This window comes from Mobula hypostoma, chromosome 29 (genome assembly GCF_963921235.1).
Source record: "Mobula hypostoma chromosome 29, sMobHyp1.1, whole genome shotgun sequence".
NCBI classification, from domain to species: domain Eukaryota; kingdom Metazoa; phylum Chordata; class Chondrichthyes; order Myliobatiformes; family Myliobatidae; genus Mobula; species Mobula hypostoma.
In genome coordinates, this window is record NC_086125.1 from 17,889,575 (window position 1) to 17,904,763 (window position 15,189).

At 42.9% G+C, this 15,189-nt stretch overlaps 1 protein-coding gene across 1 annotated transcript in view; it reads left to right on the top strand.

Annotated features, from left to right (window-relative positions):
* pkn1a (protein kinase N1a) overlaps positions 1–15,189 on the top strand; it is a 158,076-nt gene that overhangs the window by 28,443 nt on the left and 114,444 nt on the right. The window contains exons 2-3 of the mRNA XM_063035930.1: positions 6,747–7,047; positions 12,873–13,027. Coding sequence (XP_062892000.1) covers positions 6,747–7,047; positions 12,873–13,027 — 456 coding nt within the window. The remainder of the gene's footprint in view (positions 1–6,746; positions 7,048–12,872; positions 13,028–15,189) is intronic.

The window sequence follows — 15,189 nt, forward strand, 5'->3', positions numbered from 1 at the left end:
TAAAGTATGACTATGACTAATCTGCCTGTTGTATATTAGTCCCTTCCATTTCAGGTGCAATCTGTCCCTTTGTACAGAACCATTGTCCCAAGAGAGATCCCAATGATCCAAAAATCTGAACCTCTTCTTCCTATGCCAGCTCATTGGCCACACATTCATCTGCCATGTCCTCCTTTTCTTACCCTTACTAACATGTAATCAAGAGGATGCTATCCTCAAGGCTTTTTGATCTCTTTTTGTGTTCCGTGTATTCACTCCATAGGACCTCGCTCTTTTTTTCTACCAGTATTATTTTGGACTGTGAATTTGCTTAGGGCACGTGGCCAAGTGGTTAAGGCATTCGACTAGCAACCTGAAGATCTGAACACCAGCAGAGGCAGCGTGTTGTGTCCTCGAGCAAGGCAGATAACCACACAGTGCTCTGCGACGACACCTGTGCCAAGCTGTATCGGCCCTTGCCCTTCCCTTGAACAACATTGGTGTCGTGGAGAGGGGAGACTTGCAGTATGGGCAACTGCTGGTCTTCCATACAACATTGCCCAGGCCTGCGCCCTGGAGAGTGAAGACTTTCCAGGCGCAGATCCATGGTCTCGCAAGACTAACGGATGCCTTAAAAAAAATTTGCCTAGGAAGGTGGTCTTAGTTGAGGTTCATCCCGCGGTATTGCCTAGTGTAAAACTCTGCTCTGTGATCTGTTCCTATCACAAACTGGTAAAAGATGCACCCAAAACATTTTTAGCAATATTAATGCTGCCCTGTAAATGAAGCAAGGCAGGAAGAAAACCTGAATGAGGAGCTCAAAGAAAATAGTATAAATAAAAATTAATGGGACTGAAAGGTTATAGCTTCTTAGTATTTGGATGACTATCCCTGAGGAGTTTCAAGGATGTGGCTGTGAAAATTGTGAATGTACTGGTTGTCACCTTCAGAAATCCCACAAATTGGGAGATAGTAAATGTTTTGGAATCATACACCATAGAAACTTCAGACCTCTGTGTCCATGCCTGCCTGTGTAAGAACAGAAGGGGAGAGAAAACAAGCAGTTCACGTGGCCCTTTCCCTGTATTATTAAAGAAATGGCATGAAGAATATAATAACGTGACCAGGCAGAGTTCAGGCGGATTTCTGAAATACAAATAGTATTTTACAAATCTGTTTCGGGCTTTATCAAGTTGAATCAGCAATGCCGAAGTAGTTGCTAGGATCTGTTTGATTTCTCTGAAGGCTTTTGTTGAGGTGCCGCTCATGAGATTATGAGTCCAGAGTTTGACTGCTTGAACAACACACACAGAACACTGGAGGAGCTCAATGTGGCAGGCAGCATCTGTGGAGGGAAATAAACAGTCAATATTTTAGGCCAAGGTGCTTTAGTAGTCTCTCTATAGACGCTGCCTGACCTGCTGAGTTCCTCCAGCATTTTGTGTCATTTGCAGAATCTCTTGCCTATGACTGACCATAATATTGGGGATGAGGTGTTGCTGTGGGAGATTGAGGATTCGTTAACAGATAGATTGCAAAGAGTAAGGATGAACAGGAATCAGTTACTCTTTGATTTGCAAGTTGCTCCTAACAAGGTGCTGTCGAGATTTATGCTGATGTAGCCGTAAGGAATGAGATGCAGATCAAAATGAGTGCAGGGTAAAATGATTAGCAAAGACGTGGCCAATGGAATCAATGTTGGTAAAAAGCAGCGTATTTTATCTTATGGGAGTTTGAAAGGTGTTTAATGTTTAAAAGGAGCTGATTAATTAGTAGATATGCATGCACTTAGGTAAATGGTATTTTGTCCTTTACTGCAAGAGGACTTATATACAGCATTCAACCTTCATTTGGAGGCACAAGCGACTGCAGATACTGGAATTAGGGATAAAAAATAAACTGCCGGAGAAACTCAGTGGGCTGAGCAGCTTCTGAGGAGGAGGAGACATGGTTGGCTTTTCGAGACAAGTCCCTGCATCAGGAGTGAAGTATGGAGGAAAGGTATAAAGAAGACAAGGAGGGGTGAGGCAGGATCTGGGCAGGGGTTGATGGACACATGAACCAGTTAAGGGAGCAGTGGGATGTTAGAGACGGGCTGACAGTTAGAAACGGGTAAGGGAAAAGAAATTTAGGTAGTTTAAACCAGTTGGGGGAGGGTGACAAATCTAATTCTGTCCATTCTCCAGCCTGCCTCACCATTGTCTAATGTCGTCACCTTCTCCTTCCTGGTTCCATTCTGCATGTCATCTCTCTCTCATCTGCTTCCAATGATCATCTTCTAGTCTTTGACCCTACCTCTATCCACCCACCCTCTCCCCTCTGGCTCCATCTTCCCCCTTCTTTCCTCTCTCTTTCCTTACCTGCCTCTACCTATCACCCATCAGCCACTGTCTTCTAATTCCACCTGTCCCTCCCCACGTAACTCCATGCCCATCATCTCCCTCCAACATGTCCCTGCTGCACCCTCCCCCTCGCCTCTACACTGCGGTAGAAGTGTTTATTGTGAAATGCAGAGAAGTTTTGAGTCTGCAGCACAAAAAGGGGGCACTTGGCTCAAATTTCCAATGGCAGCAGGGTTCAATTTCAACACAATTGTGGCCACTTGATCCATCCCACTCTTGCATGTATGATATCTTTAAATAAATGAAGTGTCCATGTTGAAATGATCTGATCTGAAGCAATGTCTATAATTAAACCTTTGACTGAGGCCAAATTAGGACTGTAGTTTGAGGTCATGTCTCACACAGGCAGAGAGGTTTAAAAAGGTGATTTCAGAGTCTAGTTCTGGGCAGCAGCAGGCACAGCTTCCAGTGGTAAAGTGATTAATTTCAGAAATGACAAAGTCTGGAGAAAGCAGGTATTGTGGAGTGGGTATGTATTGTATTTTGCAAAAGTCTTTTGCACATATATATAGCTTGGGTGCCTAAGACTTTTGCATAGTACTGTATTTGTCAACATGGAGCAGTGAGGATTTGTTATCCTGGTGGGAGTAAAGTTGGGAGTGGTGAGGGTGGAGCACTGTGGGAGGGGTGTGGGACAGGCAGTAGAGCAGAAGTGCCAGGGGCGGGGGGGTAGCATGGGTGCAGTCACACCCACCACTGAGACATGAGGCAAGGTCATTTGATTCCAACCATTGGTTTATTGATCATTACAGAGTGCCTCCCACCCCCTTCCCCTTTTCCCAACCATGGTTCCCCTCTCCCTGTCCCCTTTCCACTCTCAATCCACAATAGAGACTCGTATCAGAATCACGTTTATCATCATTCACATATGTCATGAAAATTGTTATTTTTATGGCAGCAGTACAGTGTAATATATAAAATTCCTGCGGTACTGTGCAGAAGTCTTGGGCACCCCAGCAATATATACGTGCACAGTACTGTAGAAGCTGGTTGGCCATGAAGTGATTTACAAATTAAAGTGCACTTTGCAAATTAGAGGTTTTACTTAACGTGGAGACAACTGGTGATAGGTTAGGATGTGGGGCATGGGTGACAGAGGTTTGGTTACCCCGAAGTTTTGATGGGGTAGAGTGAAGCAGGTTGTTTAGGAAAAGACAGGCCAAGTGGGAATGATGCAGTGGGCGAGTGTTTCATCCAAAGTGAGCTAAGACAAGTGGAGTCTTGAAATGTTATAGAGCTAGAACTTGTTAGTAATGTGTTAGTAATAGCAAAGAGATGTATTGTAATGATCATCACAGGATCTAACACCAAGGAACCACGTGGTTCACTTTATTGGTCACCGGAAAGAAAGGTTGCGTTCGTGTCTAGGGAACAGAATTGATGATCTGGTGTGAGGCAGTGGCTTCCGTGATAAAGACAGAGAACCGTACAGCATTAAAATGGACCTTTTAGCTCAGCTTGTTCATGGTGAGCATGATGTCCATCTACTTGCCTGTATTAGGCCCTAATCCCTCTATGCCGGGGGTTCCCAACTTTTTTTTTATGCCATGGACCAATATCATTAAACAAAGGGTCCGTGGACCCTAGGTTGAGAGTCCCCAGCTCTATGCCTTTCCTCTCCAAGTACCGGTCAAAACACCCTTTCAAATAACGTAATTGTATCTGCCTCTATCACCTCCTCTGACAGCTCATTCCATATACCTGTCACCTTTTTGCATGGAAAACCTATCCCTTGTGTCCCCTTCAAAATTTTCCCTTTTTCACCTTAAACCTGTGACCTCTAGTTTTAGACTCGCTTACTGGGAGAAATAATCTTTCTTCTGTTTAGACATGTGAAATTCATATCAATAGTGGATGTTAGGCAAACAGAGTAATGATTTAGTGGCAGTGAAGGGCAGTGGTGAGATAGAACTGGGGGTCATAGGGGTACAACAGAAACTTCGAATGTGTTAAGGATGAAGATAGTGAGGTAACCAGATAATGTGCTATTACTAAGGAAGAGCAGAAGGGATCAATCAGGGAACTACACCTATTGATCAGATTTTGCTCCCTTGCCATTGGGAGCTTGGATACAATTTTGGACTGTTTTCAACAGCTGATTTGTTCTCAGTAAAACAGCCAATCTGAATTTGTGTCTGGAATGGATGATTACAAATCCCAAGCTCTTCCACTTTGAGCATATTTTCTAATGTCTGATGTATTTCTTTATATTATTTCTGACTATTGTTGCGCCTTAAAACGGTGTTAGTGTCATTTATGAAGTACAGATTATACCAGCAAAAGGGCGAAGTCTATTTATAGGCATACATACAGCTGAGAGTTTTTCACACGTACAGAAAATAGATATCCGTTAGAGTTTTGAAATGCAAACTGAGGTTTTACCTAAGCCAGGTCCCTGATCTAAATGCAAGTTTTGATGTTTCAGATGTTTGAGAATTGGAGCTGTCTCTTATGTGGCTGTAGATCTCCAAGCCACAATATCTCTATTAACAAGGAGGCTCTGAGAAACCCATCTTCTCCTTTCAGCATTTTGGGGGACTGTTGTCTTCAAAACTCCCTAAGGCCACTTTTATGTTTCTACCAACTAGGGGTTCCCAACCTGGGGTCCATTGGGCCCTCAGTTAATGGTAGGGGTCCATGCCTTAAAAAAGTTTGTGGACCCCTGCTACCAACCATCCCCCTCCCTATGGACTTTATTTTGCAACACATGCCCTTCCACTCATTTTGGGTCCACACTCAGGGACCCCGAACAGCCTTTTCTGGTGAAGTAATGGTTCACTTGTGTTTCTTTCAATCAGTTGTACTGCATTCAGGGTTAGCAATAGAAACCAAGCATTGACTTGGGAATGGCTCGCAGAGCACCTCCAGTGCTCAATTTGGCATAATGTGGGCAGTTTTGTTCACCGGCCTACAGGAAAGATGTCAATAAGATTGAAAGAGTGTAGAGGAAATTTATAAGGAAGTTGCTGAGATTTGAGTTATAGAGGAAGGTTGAACAGGTTCGGACTTTTTCCCGCGATCATAGGAGAATGAGGGGAGATTTAATAGAGGCATACAAGATTGAGGGGTAAATGGAAGCAGGCTTTTTCCACTGAGGTTGAGTGAGACTAGAAGTAGAGATGATAGGTTAAGGGTGAAAGGTGAAATATTTAAGGAGAACTTGTGGGGGGACTTCTTTATTCAGAGGATGGTGCCAGTGTGACTCAAGCTGCCGGAGATGTGGCTTATGTGGTTTGAATTCAACATTTTGGAGAAGTTTGGATAAGTTTGTGGCTGTGAGGGGGATGACCCAGCAGCAGGCTGATGGGATGAGGTATAATAACAGTTGGGTATGGACTAGATGGGCCTGTTTACAGCTGTGGTACTCTGAATATTTTAGATTCACAGCATCTGCACTATTTTTGATTTCACTATTAAGTTTACCACCTATCTCTTGATATTGAGGGAGATGACCTTGGCTTTATTTGCAGCAGGCACCTTCTTGTCTGTGTTTCTGAATTGTGACAGCAGCATATACCAATTATATCAGTAGCTTCTCTTTTCACTATTCTATTAACTGTTTAATATGAAAAAGTTCTGCTGTTCAAGGAACTTGTCTGGACACACTTGACTTGAATGATTCATAAAAGGTTTTGTAAAGTATAATGTTCAATTATTCTAAATATTGTACCAAATTTAAAGTCAGTACAACTTTGCATACAAAGATAACAAATTCACCAAATACGCTTCCTCTGAAACTTGCTCTATTTCATTTTGAAAAGTGAAAAAATATGTAATGTTGGAAGTGTGAAATAAAAGTAGAAGTTGTTGGATATTTACTGGTCAGGCAGTACCTGTGGAAAGAAACAGAGAACGAGCAGGTTACAGGGGAATAGGATTGATTTGGCATGGACTAGATGGTCAAATGATTATTTGTAATGTCGGGAAATATGGAAAATAACTTAAGAGTTTTAGGATCTTTCAACTTTTTTTTGATGTGCATTTAAATATCTCCATTATGCATAAAAGCCTTTCCAAAGTTTAAAGATTTCTTTGTATTAGCACCTTAGTGGATAAGTTGTGTAGGAAAAGCATTGCGTCCCGATTATCTTGTCTGGCATTATTTTAAAATCTTTTTGCAACCTGTCAATGCCATATTTGTTTTAAATTATGGTAATCAATTCACAGTTGTAGTGCACAAGTAGAACAGTTTTGTGCTTCTTACTTGAATCCCGGCATGATTTTCATATTCCTACAGATCTTTCTTTCTTTATACAACTTTTTCCAGGGATTTTAGCATGGTGTTGGAATAAGTTACTAAACTTTGAGGTATTTATCTGTCATTTATGCAGACAAAGCCATTTAAGTCCTTTGATTTTCTTGCAGACCGATCCTGGAAACCTGCCAATTTTTGAACAACTTGGATTTGACCAGAGTTCAGATTTCTCAGACACGTCATTCCAGCAGAAATTGGATGAAGCCAAAGAGCAGATTAAACGGGAGATCAGGAAAGAGTTGAAGATAAAAGAAGGTGCAGAGAACCTGCGGAAAGTGACTACTGACAAGAAGAACCTGTCCAATGTAGAACATGTCCTGAAAAACTCGAATCGAAAACTGGAGAAGTTACATGAACAGCTACAGGAACTCAATGCTCATATTGTGGTGAAAGACCCTGAAGAATTGCAAGGTAATGGCTGGAGTGTCTTGTATGTGTGTGTGTGATATATGTATATATAATATGTATGTGTGTATGTGTATATGTGTGTGTGTGTGTGTGTGTGTGTGTATATATATATATACACACACACATACATATATATATATATATATATACACACACATACATATATATATACACACACACACACACACACACACACACACACACACACACACACACACACACACATATACATATATATATATAAATACACACATACATACATATATATACACACACAAGCCAGTTCTGGGTTATTCAGTACTGGGTTCTTTGGTAAAAATGTACTGTCCCAGACATCCCACCTCTCCTGGAAGTTCTGGGAGTCTCCCGCATATTAATAATGGCTCTCTGATGCCCGCAAATTATATACAATGTCCCGGAAATTAATTTTTTTGCGAGCGAGAACGACCATGAGAGAACGAGCGTGAGAGAGAGTGAGCGCGAGAGTGACCACGAGAGGGAGAGTGAGAGCGAGAAAGCGACCACGAGAGAGAGAGAGCGCGCGCGTGTGCCATGGCAGAGTGTTCCAAAAAAAGAAAATATAAAACGTACGTCACCCCAGACTACACTAAAGTGTACCCCTGCCTAATAGGGGTAAAAAATAATGACAGTGTTGCTCGCTGCACTGTTTGCAACAGTGACTTTTCTATTGCCCATGGTGTGTTAAGACTGTAAAAGACGTGTTGAGGTGAGTTTAACAGGTGTCATTCGTTTATTAGCATAGCTAATGTTATTTAAACTAGCTGGCTAGCTGCTAAGGAGCTACTCTATTGCAGACATCCCACCTCTCCTGGAAGTTCCGGGAGTCTCCCGCAAATTGATGGTGCTACCTCCCTGAAATGAGTTTTTGCAGGGTGGGATGTCTACTGTCCTCACCATTTCCTGGGAATTTCTAGCCTGTAACTGATCAAGATAGAGAAGGTGAATGGCTCTGAGAACTTTTGGGAACACAAGGAAACTCGAGCACCTCTCAAACTATTGCTCACCTCCTGCTCCATTAGTAACATCAGCACCTCTGCAGGTAGGTCTTGGCCCTCAGGGTCCCCTCCAGTAATTTCTCCCCACTGATGTTAGGCCCACCAGCCTATAGTTCCCTCGACTGATTATCTAGTGCTTGTTAAATGCACATCGTTAGCCCCCTCCAGTCTTTGAGTATCTCAACTTTGGCTAAAGATGGTGCAGAAGCTTCTGCCAGGGTCTCTCCAATTTCTCCCCAAAATGTCCCAAGATATACTTCAGTGGGTTCAATGTCCATTTAGGAATCGGATGGCAGAGAGGAAGAAGCTGTTCCTGAATCACTGAGTATGTGCCTCAGGCTCCTGTACCTCCATCCTCATGTTGACAATGAGTAGAGGGCATGCCCTGGGTGATGAGTGCCCTTAATATGGATGTCACCTTTCCTTGAATGCACCGCTCCTTGAGGATGTCGTGGGCACTACAGAGGCTGGTACCCAGGATGGAAATGGCTAACTTTACGACTCTCTGCAGCTTCTTTCAATCCTGTGCAGTAGCTGTCCCCTCCCCCCCGCCGCCCCCATACCAGATGACGATGCAGCCTGTCAGAATGCTCTCCACGGTACATCTGTTGAAGTTTTTGAGTGTTTTCATTGACAGACCAAATCTCTTCAAGCTCTAATGAAGTATAGTCGCTGTCTTGCCTTCTTTATAGTTGCATCGAAATGTTGGGACCAGGTTAGGACTTCAGAGATCTTGACACCCAGGAACTTGAAACTGCTCCCTCTCTCCAATTCTGATCCCTCTGAGAATTGGTATGTGTTCCTTCGTCTTGCCCTTCCTGAAGTCCACAATCAGCTCTTTTGTCTTACTGATGTTGAGTGCAAGATTGTTGCTGCGACACTACTCCACTGGTTGACATATCTCACTCCTGTATGTCCTCTCATCACCACCTGAGATTCTACCAACAATGGTTGTATCGTCAGCAAATTTATTGATGGCATTTGAGCTATGCCTAGCCATACAGTTAGGGGTATATAGAGAGTAGAGCAGTAGGCTAATTACACACCCCTGAGGTTCACCAGTGTTAATTGTCAGCGAGGAGGAGATATTATCACCAATCCGCACAGATTGTAGTCTTGCAGTTAGGAAGTTGAGGATAGAATTTCAGAGGGAAGTACGGAGGCCCAGGTTCTGTAATTTAACAAACAGGATGTGGGAATGATGGTGTTAAATTCTGAGCTATAGTCGATGAACAGCATCCTGACACAGGTGTTTGTATTGTCCAGGTGACCTAAGGCTGTGTGAAGAGACATTGAGGTTGCGTCTGCCATAGACCTATTGTGGCGAAGGCAAATTGCAGTGGGTCCAGGTCCTTGCTGAGGCAGAAGTTAATTCTAGCCATGACCAACCTCTCAGAATGTTTCATCACTGTAGATATGAGTGCTGCTGGGTGATGGTCATGAAGGCAGCTCTCACTGCTCTTCTTAGGCACTGGTATAATTGTTGCCTTTTTGAAGCAGGAGATCAGTCCATGGAGATTTATTCGCCTTGATATGTTCCAAGACAGTCAGCTCCTCCACTGTTGTAATGTGGATATGTTCAGTATTATTTCCCTTCATGCCTTAACTTCCATGACCTTCTCCGCAGTAAATATAGTTGAGAAATATTCGTTTATCTCCCATGGCTCTACACATATACAACAACATTGATCACCTATTCTTTCCTTATTACTCTTTGACACTTAGAATTTGTGAAGAATAATTTAGGATTCAGCTTTACCTTATCTACTAGAGATATCTTGTTTCTCTTTTTTTTTATTTCTCTCCTGATTTACATAAGACTGTTAAGACACAGGAGCAGAATAAGGCCATTTGGCTTATTGAGTTACCTCTTAAGTGGCCCTCCTTTGTCTCTTTTTCTTATGAGCTTCACTTAATCCCAGCTGCCTATACTTGACAAGCCTCCTATGAGGTGACCTTGATGAGGTTGTAAAATCTTGAGGGGCTCAGGGAATGGCTCACCTTAGTTAGGGAACTGGGTTGAAGAGCCACTTTCTGTACTGTACAACTCAGTGACTCTGTGGAACCAGACACTGTGGCTACAACAATTGGAAATCCTAACACTGCAAGTCAAGAGCATGATGAAATTCCCTTCCTGGATATATGCAGTGCTGATAATTTGGGTAAGGTTGATACGAACTAGGCTAGAGCAGGCTGCTTGATTGGCATCCCATCCACCAACCTGAACATCCGCCCATCCTACCATGTGTACTCAATGGGATGCAGTGTTCATCATTCTGAATGCTCTAACACCACCTCCCAAACTAATGTCCTCTTCCTGTAAAATGTGCATTGGCAGCTGGTAGATAAGGGCATCATCACTGCAAGTTGCAGACTATCCTGGTCCTTCTTCATCACTGCGTCTGGATCCTGGAAACTACTGACCAGCGCACTTCAGTTGTGAAAGAGGTTGACTGACCACCACCTTTTCAAGGGAAGTAGGGATTGGCATAAATGCTGGTCCTTTCAGCCATGTCCAGATCTTGAAAGTGTACAGAAAAAAATGACTAATAATTAATTAATTATACTGCCTCTCTTTATTCTATCTTTATAGAACCTTGTGTCAAATCTGTTAGGAATTGTACGGTATAAGTAACTAAGTTTTAGTCCTTGCATTGACCCCGGGGTACACATTGTCCACCTTCCTTGAGACTGGAAAATGACCATTAACCTCCTGCATTGTTTGCCCTGAAGTCTGTTTCCTATTATTCCTGCTGTTACTGACTCTAAACCCGTGAGCCTCAACTTTACAAACCAGCCTTTTGTCATATTTCCTGATAAATGCAGAAGGAAGCAATTCAACCTATTGAGAGTGCTGGCTCTCGGAGTACTCTCTCCTGACCCATTCCCTTACTTGTATTCTTGCTACCAGTTTCCTTATGACATATACATTGACTTCTTACCCATTCTTCTCTTCCTTCTCTGTATTAGGGTAACTTGCCAGTTAATCTCCAAGCACGTCTTCAGGAAGCGGCAGAGAACCTGACATGGAGAACATGCAAACTCCATGCAGGCCCAAGTGAATGAATGCAGTTGAAGTGGTATAACTGCGGGATAATCTGTTGTATCACACTGTGCTGTCCACAGATTCATTAAGCACCTAATGAAAATTCCATCTGGACAACATCTATTGCATTGATTTCATTGTCTCGCGCAATAAAAACCTTAGCTTTGTTGAACTTGATTTGCTTTGGCTCCTCTAGTGTCCGATTTAGCTGTCTCGTGAATCTTGTGACTGTATCTGACTCTACCATCTCCTCTGGCAGCACGTGCCCGGTATCAATCCCTCTGGAAAAATTTTCCCCTCTGATTGCTCTAAACTTCATATTAGCTCAAAACCGATGATTAAAAGCTTGCTTTACACCCCTACCAAGACAGAAGGAGAAAGACTCTTACAATCTACCCTATCCATGCCTGTCATATTGCCTCCTTCGCTCCAGGAAATAGAAACCCGGCCTATCTGATCTTTCCTTATAACCAATGTGCCCCGGCCTGGGCAGCATTTTGGTGAATCTTCACCCTCCTGGCTAATGGATAGGGACCCAAGGGAAGATAATTGTGGAATTAAGAATAGGGAGCAGGAAATTGAGAATGAATAGTTAATTCCAAAAGGTGAACTGTTCTTTGTTGAGGTAATGGGTTGAGTAACGTAGATTGTTTCTGAACCTGTGTAGAGAAGGTTGGGGAGAGTTTGATGGACATTCATAAACACCAATGTGTTTGAACAAGTAAATCGGAAAGTTTCCACTGGCAAGGGAGTGGGTAATAAGGGTTAAATGTAAGGTGACAAATCAAATGTCTTGGTGGGGGGGGGGGTGGAATTAAGATGTTTTCCACATTGGGTTGTATCTTGCTAGAAAAATAATGAAAACATATGTTTGTAACTTTCAAAACAGAGAGATAGAGCAGTATCACATGAATACATGCCCTTTGGCCCAGTGATTCTGTGCTGATCTCAGTGCCTTTGCAACTATACCAAGAAAGAACAAAGTTGTCCTGGGAAGGAGGAAAGCTGACGGAAATGGGCTGGGTCCAAGGGACTCCTTTACTCTGTGGTTTGATATTGCTAAATTGTTAGTCATGCTGTTCTGCCTTTTTTTGAAATACTTAATACAATGCGTACTGGTTAATTGGGACATCAGTTAATTGGGGCTTCTACTTATTTAGGACGATTCCTTTATTTAAAAAGAACTTGCAAAAACTAATTGAGAAAATAGCCGGGAATGCCCTTCATTATTTTGGGATGCTATGCCAATTAATTGGGGTACAAGACTTGTCAAACAGTTTCTAACCGGAGATAGTTGCCTGCACTTGTGTGGCTGTTAGACACCACATCATGAATATAGTGAATGGTTTTAAAATTGCATCAGTTGCGCATGTTACTTGTCAAAAAGCTGTGATTTTTGCCATTGATAGTTGGCAAGAAATAGAGCTGTTTTGCTCACTGCAGTTTATTTACTGTCAATGTAAAGAACACGGCAACATACACTGGATGAATTGTTCTGATAACTATTAGGAACGAATACAATTTTATAGTGCTGTAGTAGTTTTGGCAGTGTTCTAATTTGTTCCATATTTTATTTAAATCCATAATTTGTTACTCAGTTTGTCTTTTTTTTATACTTTTTTAAAAACTGTTTTCATGAAACTTCATCTTATTGGGGCAGCTGCTTTATTGGACCTAAATGTATTAGTCCTGATGTGTCCCAGTTGACTGGAATCAACTATTTAAAACAAGTACAAATGAAAATCTGATTTTTAAAAAAAATTTAGATACACCACAGTCCCCTGGTACTTCGAGCCGGGAGGCTCGTTCGACTGCGAACAAGAACCGGGTTGTAGCACTTGAAAAGCAGCTTGACATAGAGATGAAGGTGAAACAAGGAGCTGAGAATATGATCCAAATGTACTCCAGTGGACCCATGAAGGTAAGGAAGAACTTCCTGAGATTCAGCTTCCATACGTAAAGCAATCTTTTCATTCGCTACTCTTTAAGTCCTTCTTCTTGGAATGTTGGTTGAGGGTTTTGCAAGTAAGAGTAAAACAGAGGTGTCTATTCCAGCCTTTTGAAGTGTAGAAGATGCCAGTGGGTGATTCCCTTCAAGTTGGGTGGCCTTTGGACACCTAATCTGGTTAGAGCTGTTATGGTTTATGGGATTGGAGGTCAGAATCACCTGCACAATGTATCGATAAATTCTTACACATTTAGTAGTGATGTGAGTTTTGACATACGTAGAACTCTGATGACTATGTACTTAGAATAGAACATAGAATTGTACAGCACAGTACAGGTCCTTCAGCCCACAATGTTGTGCCAACCCTTAAACCCTGCCTCCCATGTAACCCCCCACCTTAAATTCCTCCATATACCTGTCTAGTAGTCTCTTAAATTTCACTGGTGTATCTGCCTCCACCACTGACTCAGGCAGTGCATTCCACGCACCAACCACTCTCTGAGTAAAAAACCTTCCTCTAATATTCTCCTTGAACTTCCCACCCCTTACCTTAAAGCCATGTCCTCTTGTATTGAGCTGTGGTGCCCTGGGGAAGAGGCTCTGGCTGACAACTCCATCTATTCCTCTTAATATCTTGTATACCTCTATCATGTCTCCTCTCATCCTCCTCTCCAAAGAGTAAAGCCCTAGCTCCCTTAATCTCTGATCATAATGCATACTCTTTAAACCAGACAGCATCCTGGTAAATCTCCTCTGTACCCTTTCCAATGCTTCCACATCCTTCCTATAGTGAGGTGACCAGAACTGAACACAGTACTCCAAGTGTGGCCTAACCAGAGTTTTATAGAGCTGCATCATTACCTCGCGACTCTTAAACTCTACCCCTCGACTTATGAAAGCTAATACCCCATAAGCTTTCTTAACTACCCTATCTACCTGTGAGGCAACTTTCAGGGATCTGTGGGCATGTACCCCCAGATCCCTCTGCTCCTCCACACTACCAAGTATCCTGCCATTTACTTTGTACTTTGCCTTGGAGTTTGTCCTTCCAAAGTGTACCACCTCACACTTCTCCGGGTTGAACTCCATCTGCCACTTCTCAGCCCACTGCTGCATCCTATCAATGTCTCTCTGCAATCTTCGACAATCCTCTACACTATCCACAGCACCACCAACCCTTGTGTCGTCTGCAAACTTGCCAACCCACTCTTCTACCCCCACATCCAGGTTGTTAATAAAAATCACGAAAAGTAGGGGTCCCAGAACCGATCCTTGTGGGACACCACTAGTCACAACCCTCCAATCCGAATGTACTCCCTCTACCACCACCCTCTGCCTTCTGCAGGCAAGCCAATTCTGAATTCACCTGGCCAAACCTCCCTGGATCCCATGCCTTCTGACTTTTTGAATAAGCCTGCCATGTGGAACCGTGTCAAATGCCTTACTAAAATCCATGTAGATTACATCCACTGCACTACCCTCATCTATATGCCTGGTCACCTCCTCAAAGAACTCTGTCAGGCCTGTTAGACACGATCTGCCCTTCACAAAGCCATGCTGGCTGTTCCTAATCAGACCATGATTCTCTATATGCCCATAGATCCTATCTCTAAGAATCTTTTCCAACAGCTTTTCCACCACAGACGTAAGGCTCACTGGTCTATAATTACCTGGACTATCCCTACTACCTTTTTTGAACAAGGGGACAACATTCGCCTCCCTCCAGTCCTCCGGTACCATTCCTGTGGACAACGAGGCCATAAAGATCCTAGCCAGAGGCTCAGCAAACTCTTCCCTTGCCTCGTGGAGCAGCCTGGGGAATATTCAGTCAGGCCCCAGGGACTTATCTGTCCTAATGTATTTTAACAACTCCAACACCTCCTCTCCCTTAATATCAACATGCTCCAGAACATCAACCTCACTCATATTGTCCTCACCATCATCAAGTTCCCTCTCATTGGTGAATACTGAAGAGAAGTATTCATTGAGGACCTCGCTCACTTCCACAGCCACCAGGTACATCTTCCCACTTTTATCTCTAATCAGTCCTACCTTCACTCCTGTCATCCGTTTGTTTTTCACATAATTGAAGAATGCCTTGGGGTTTTTCTTTACCCTACTTGCCAAGGCCTTCT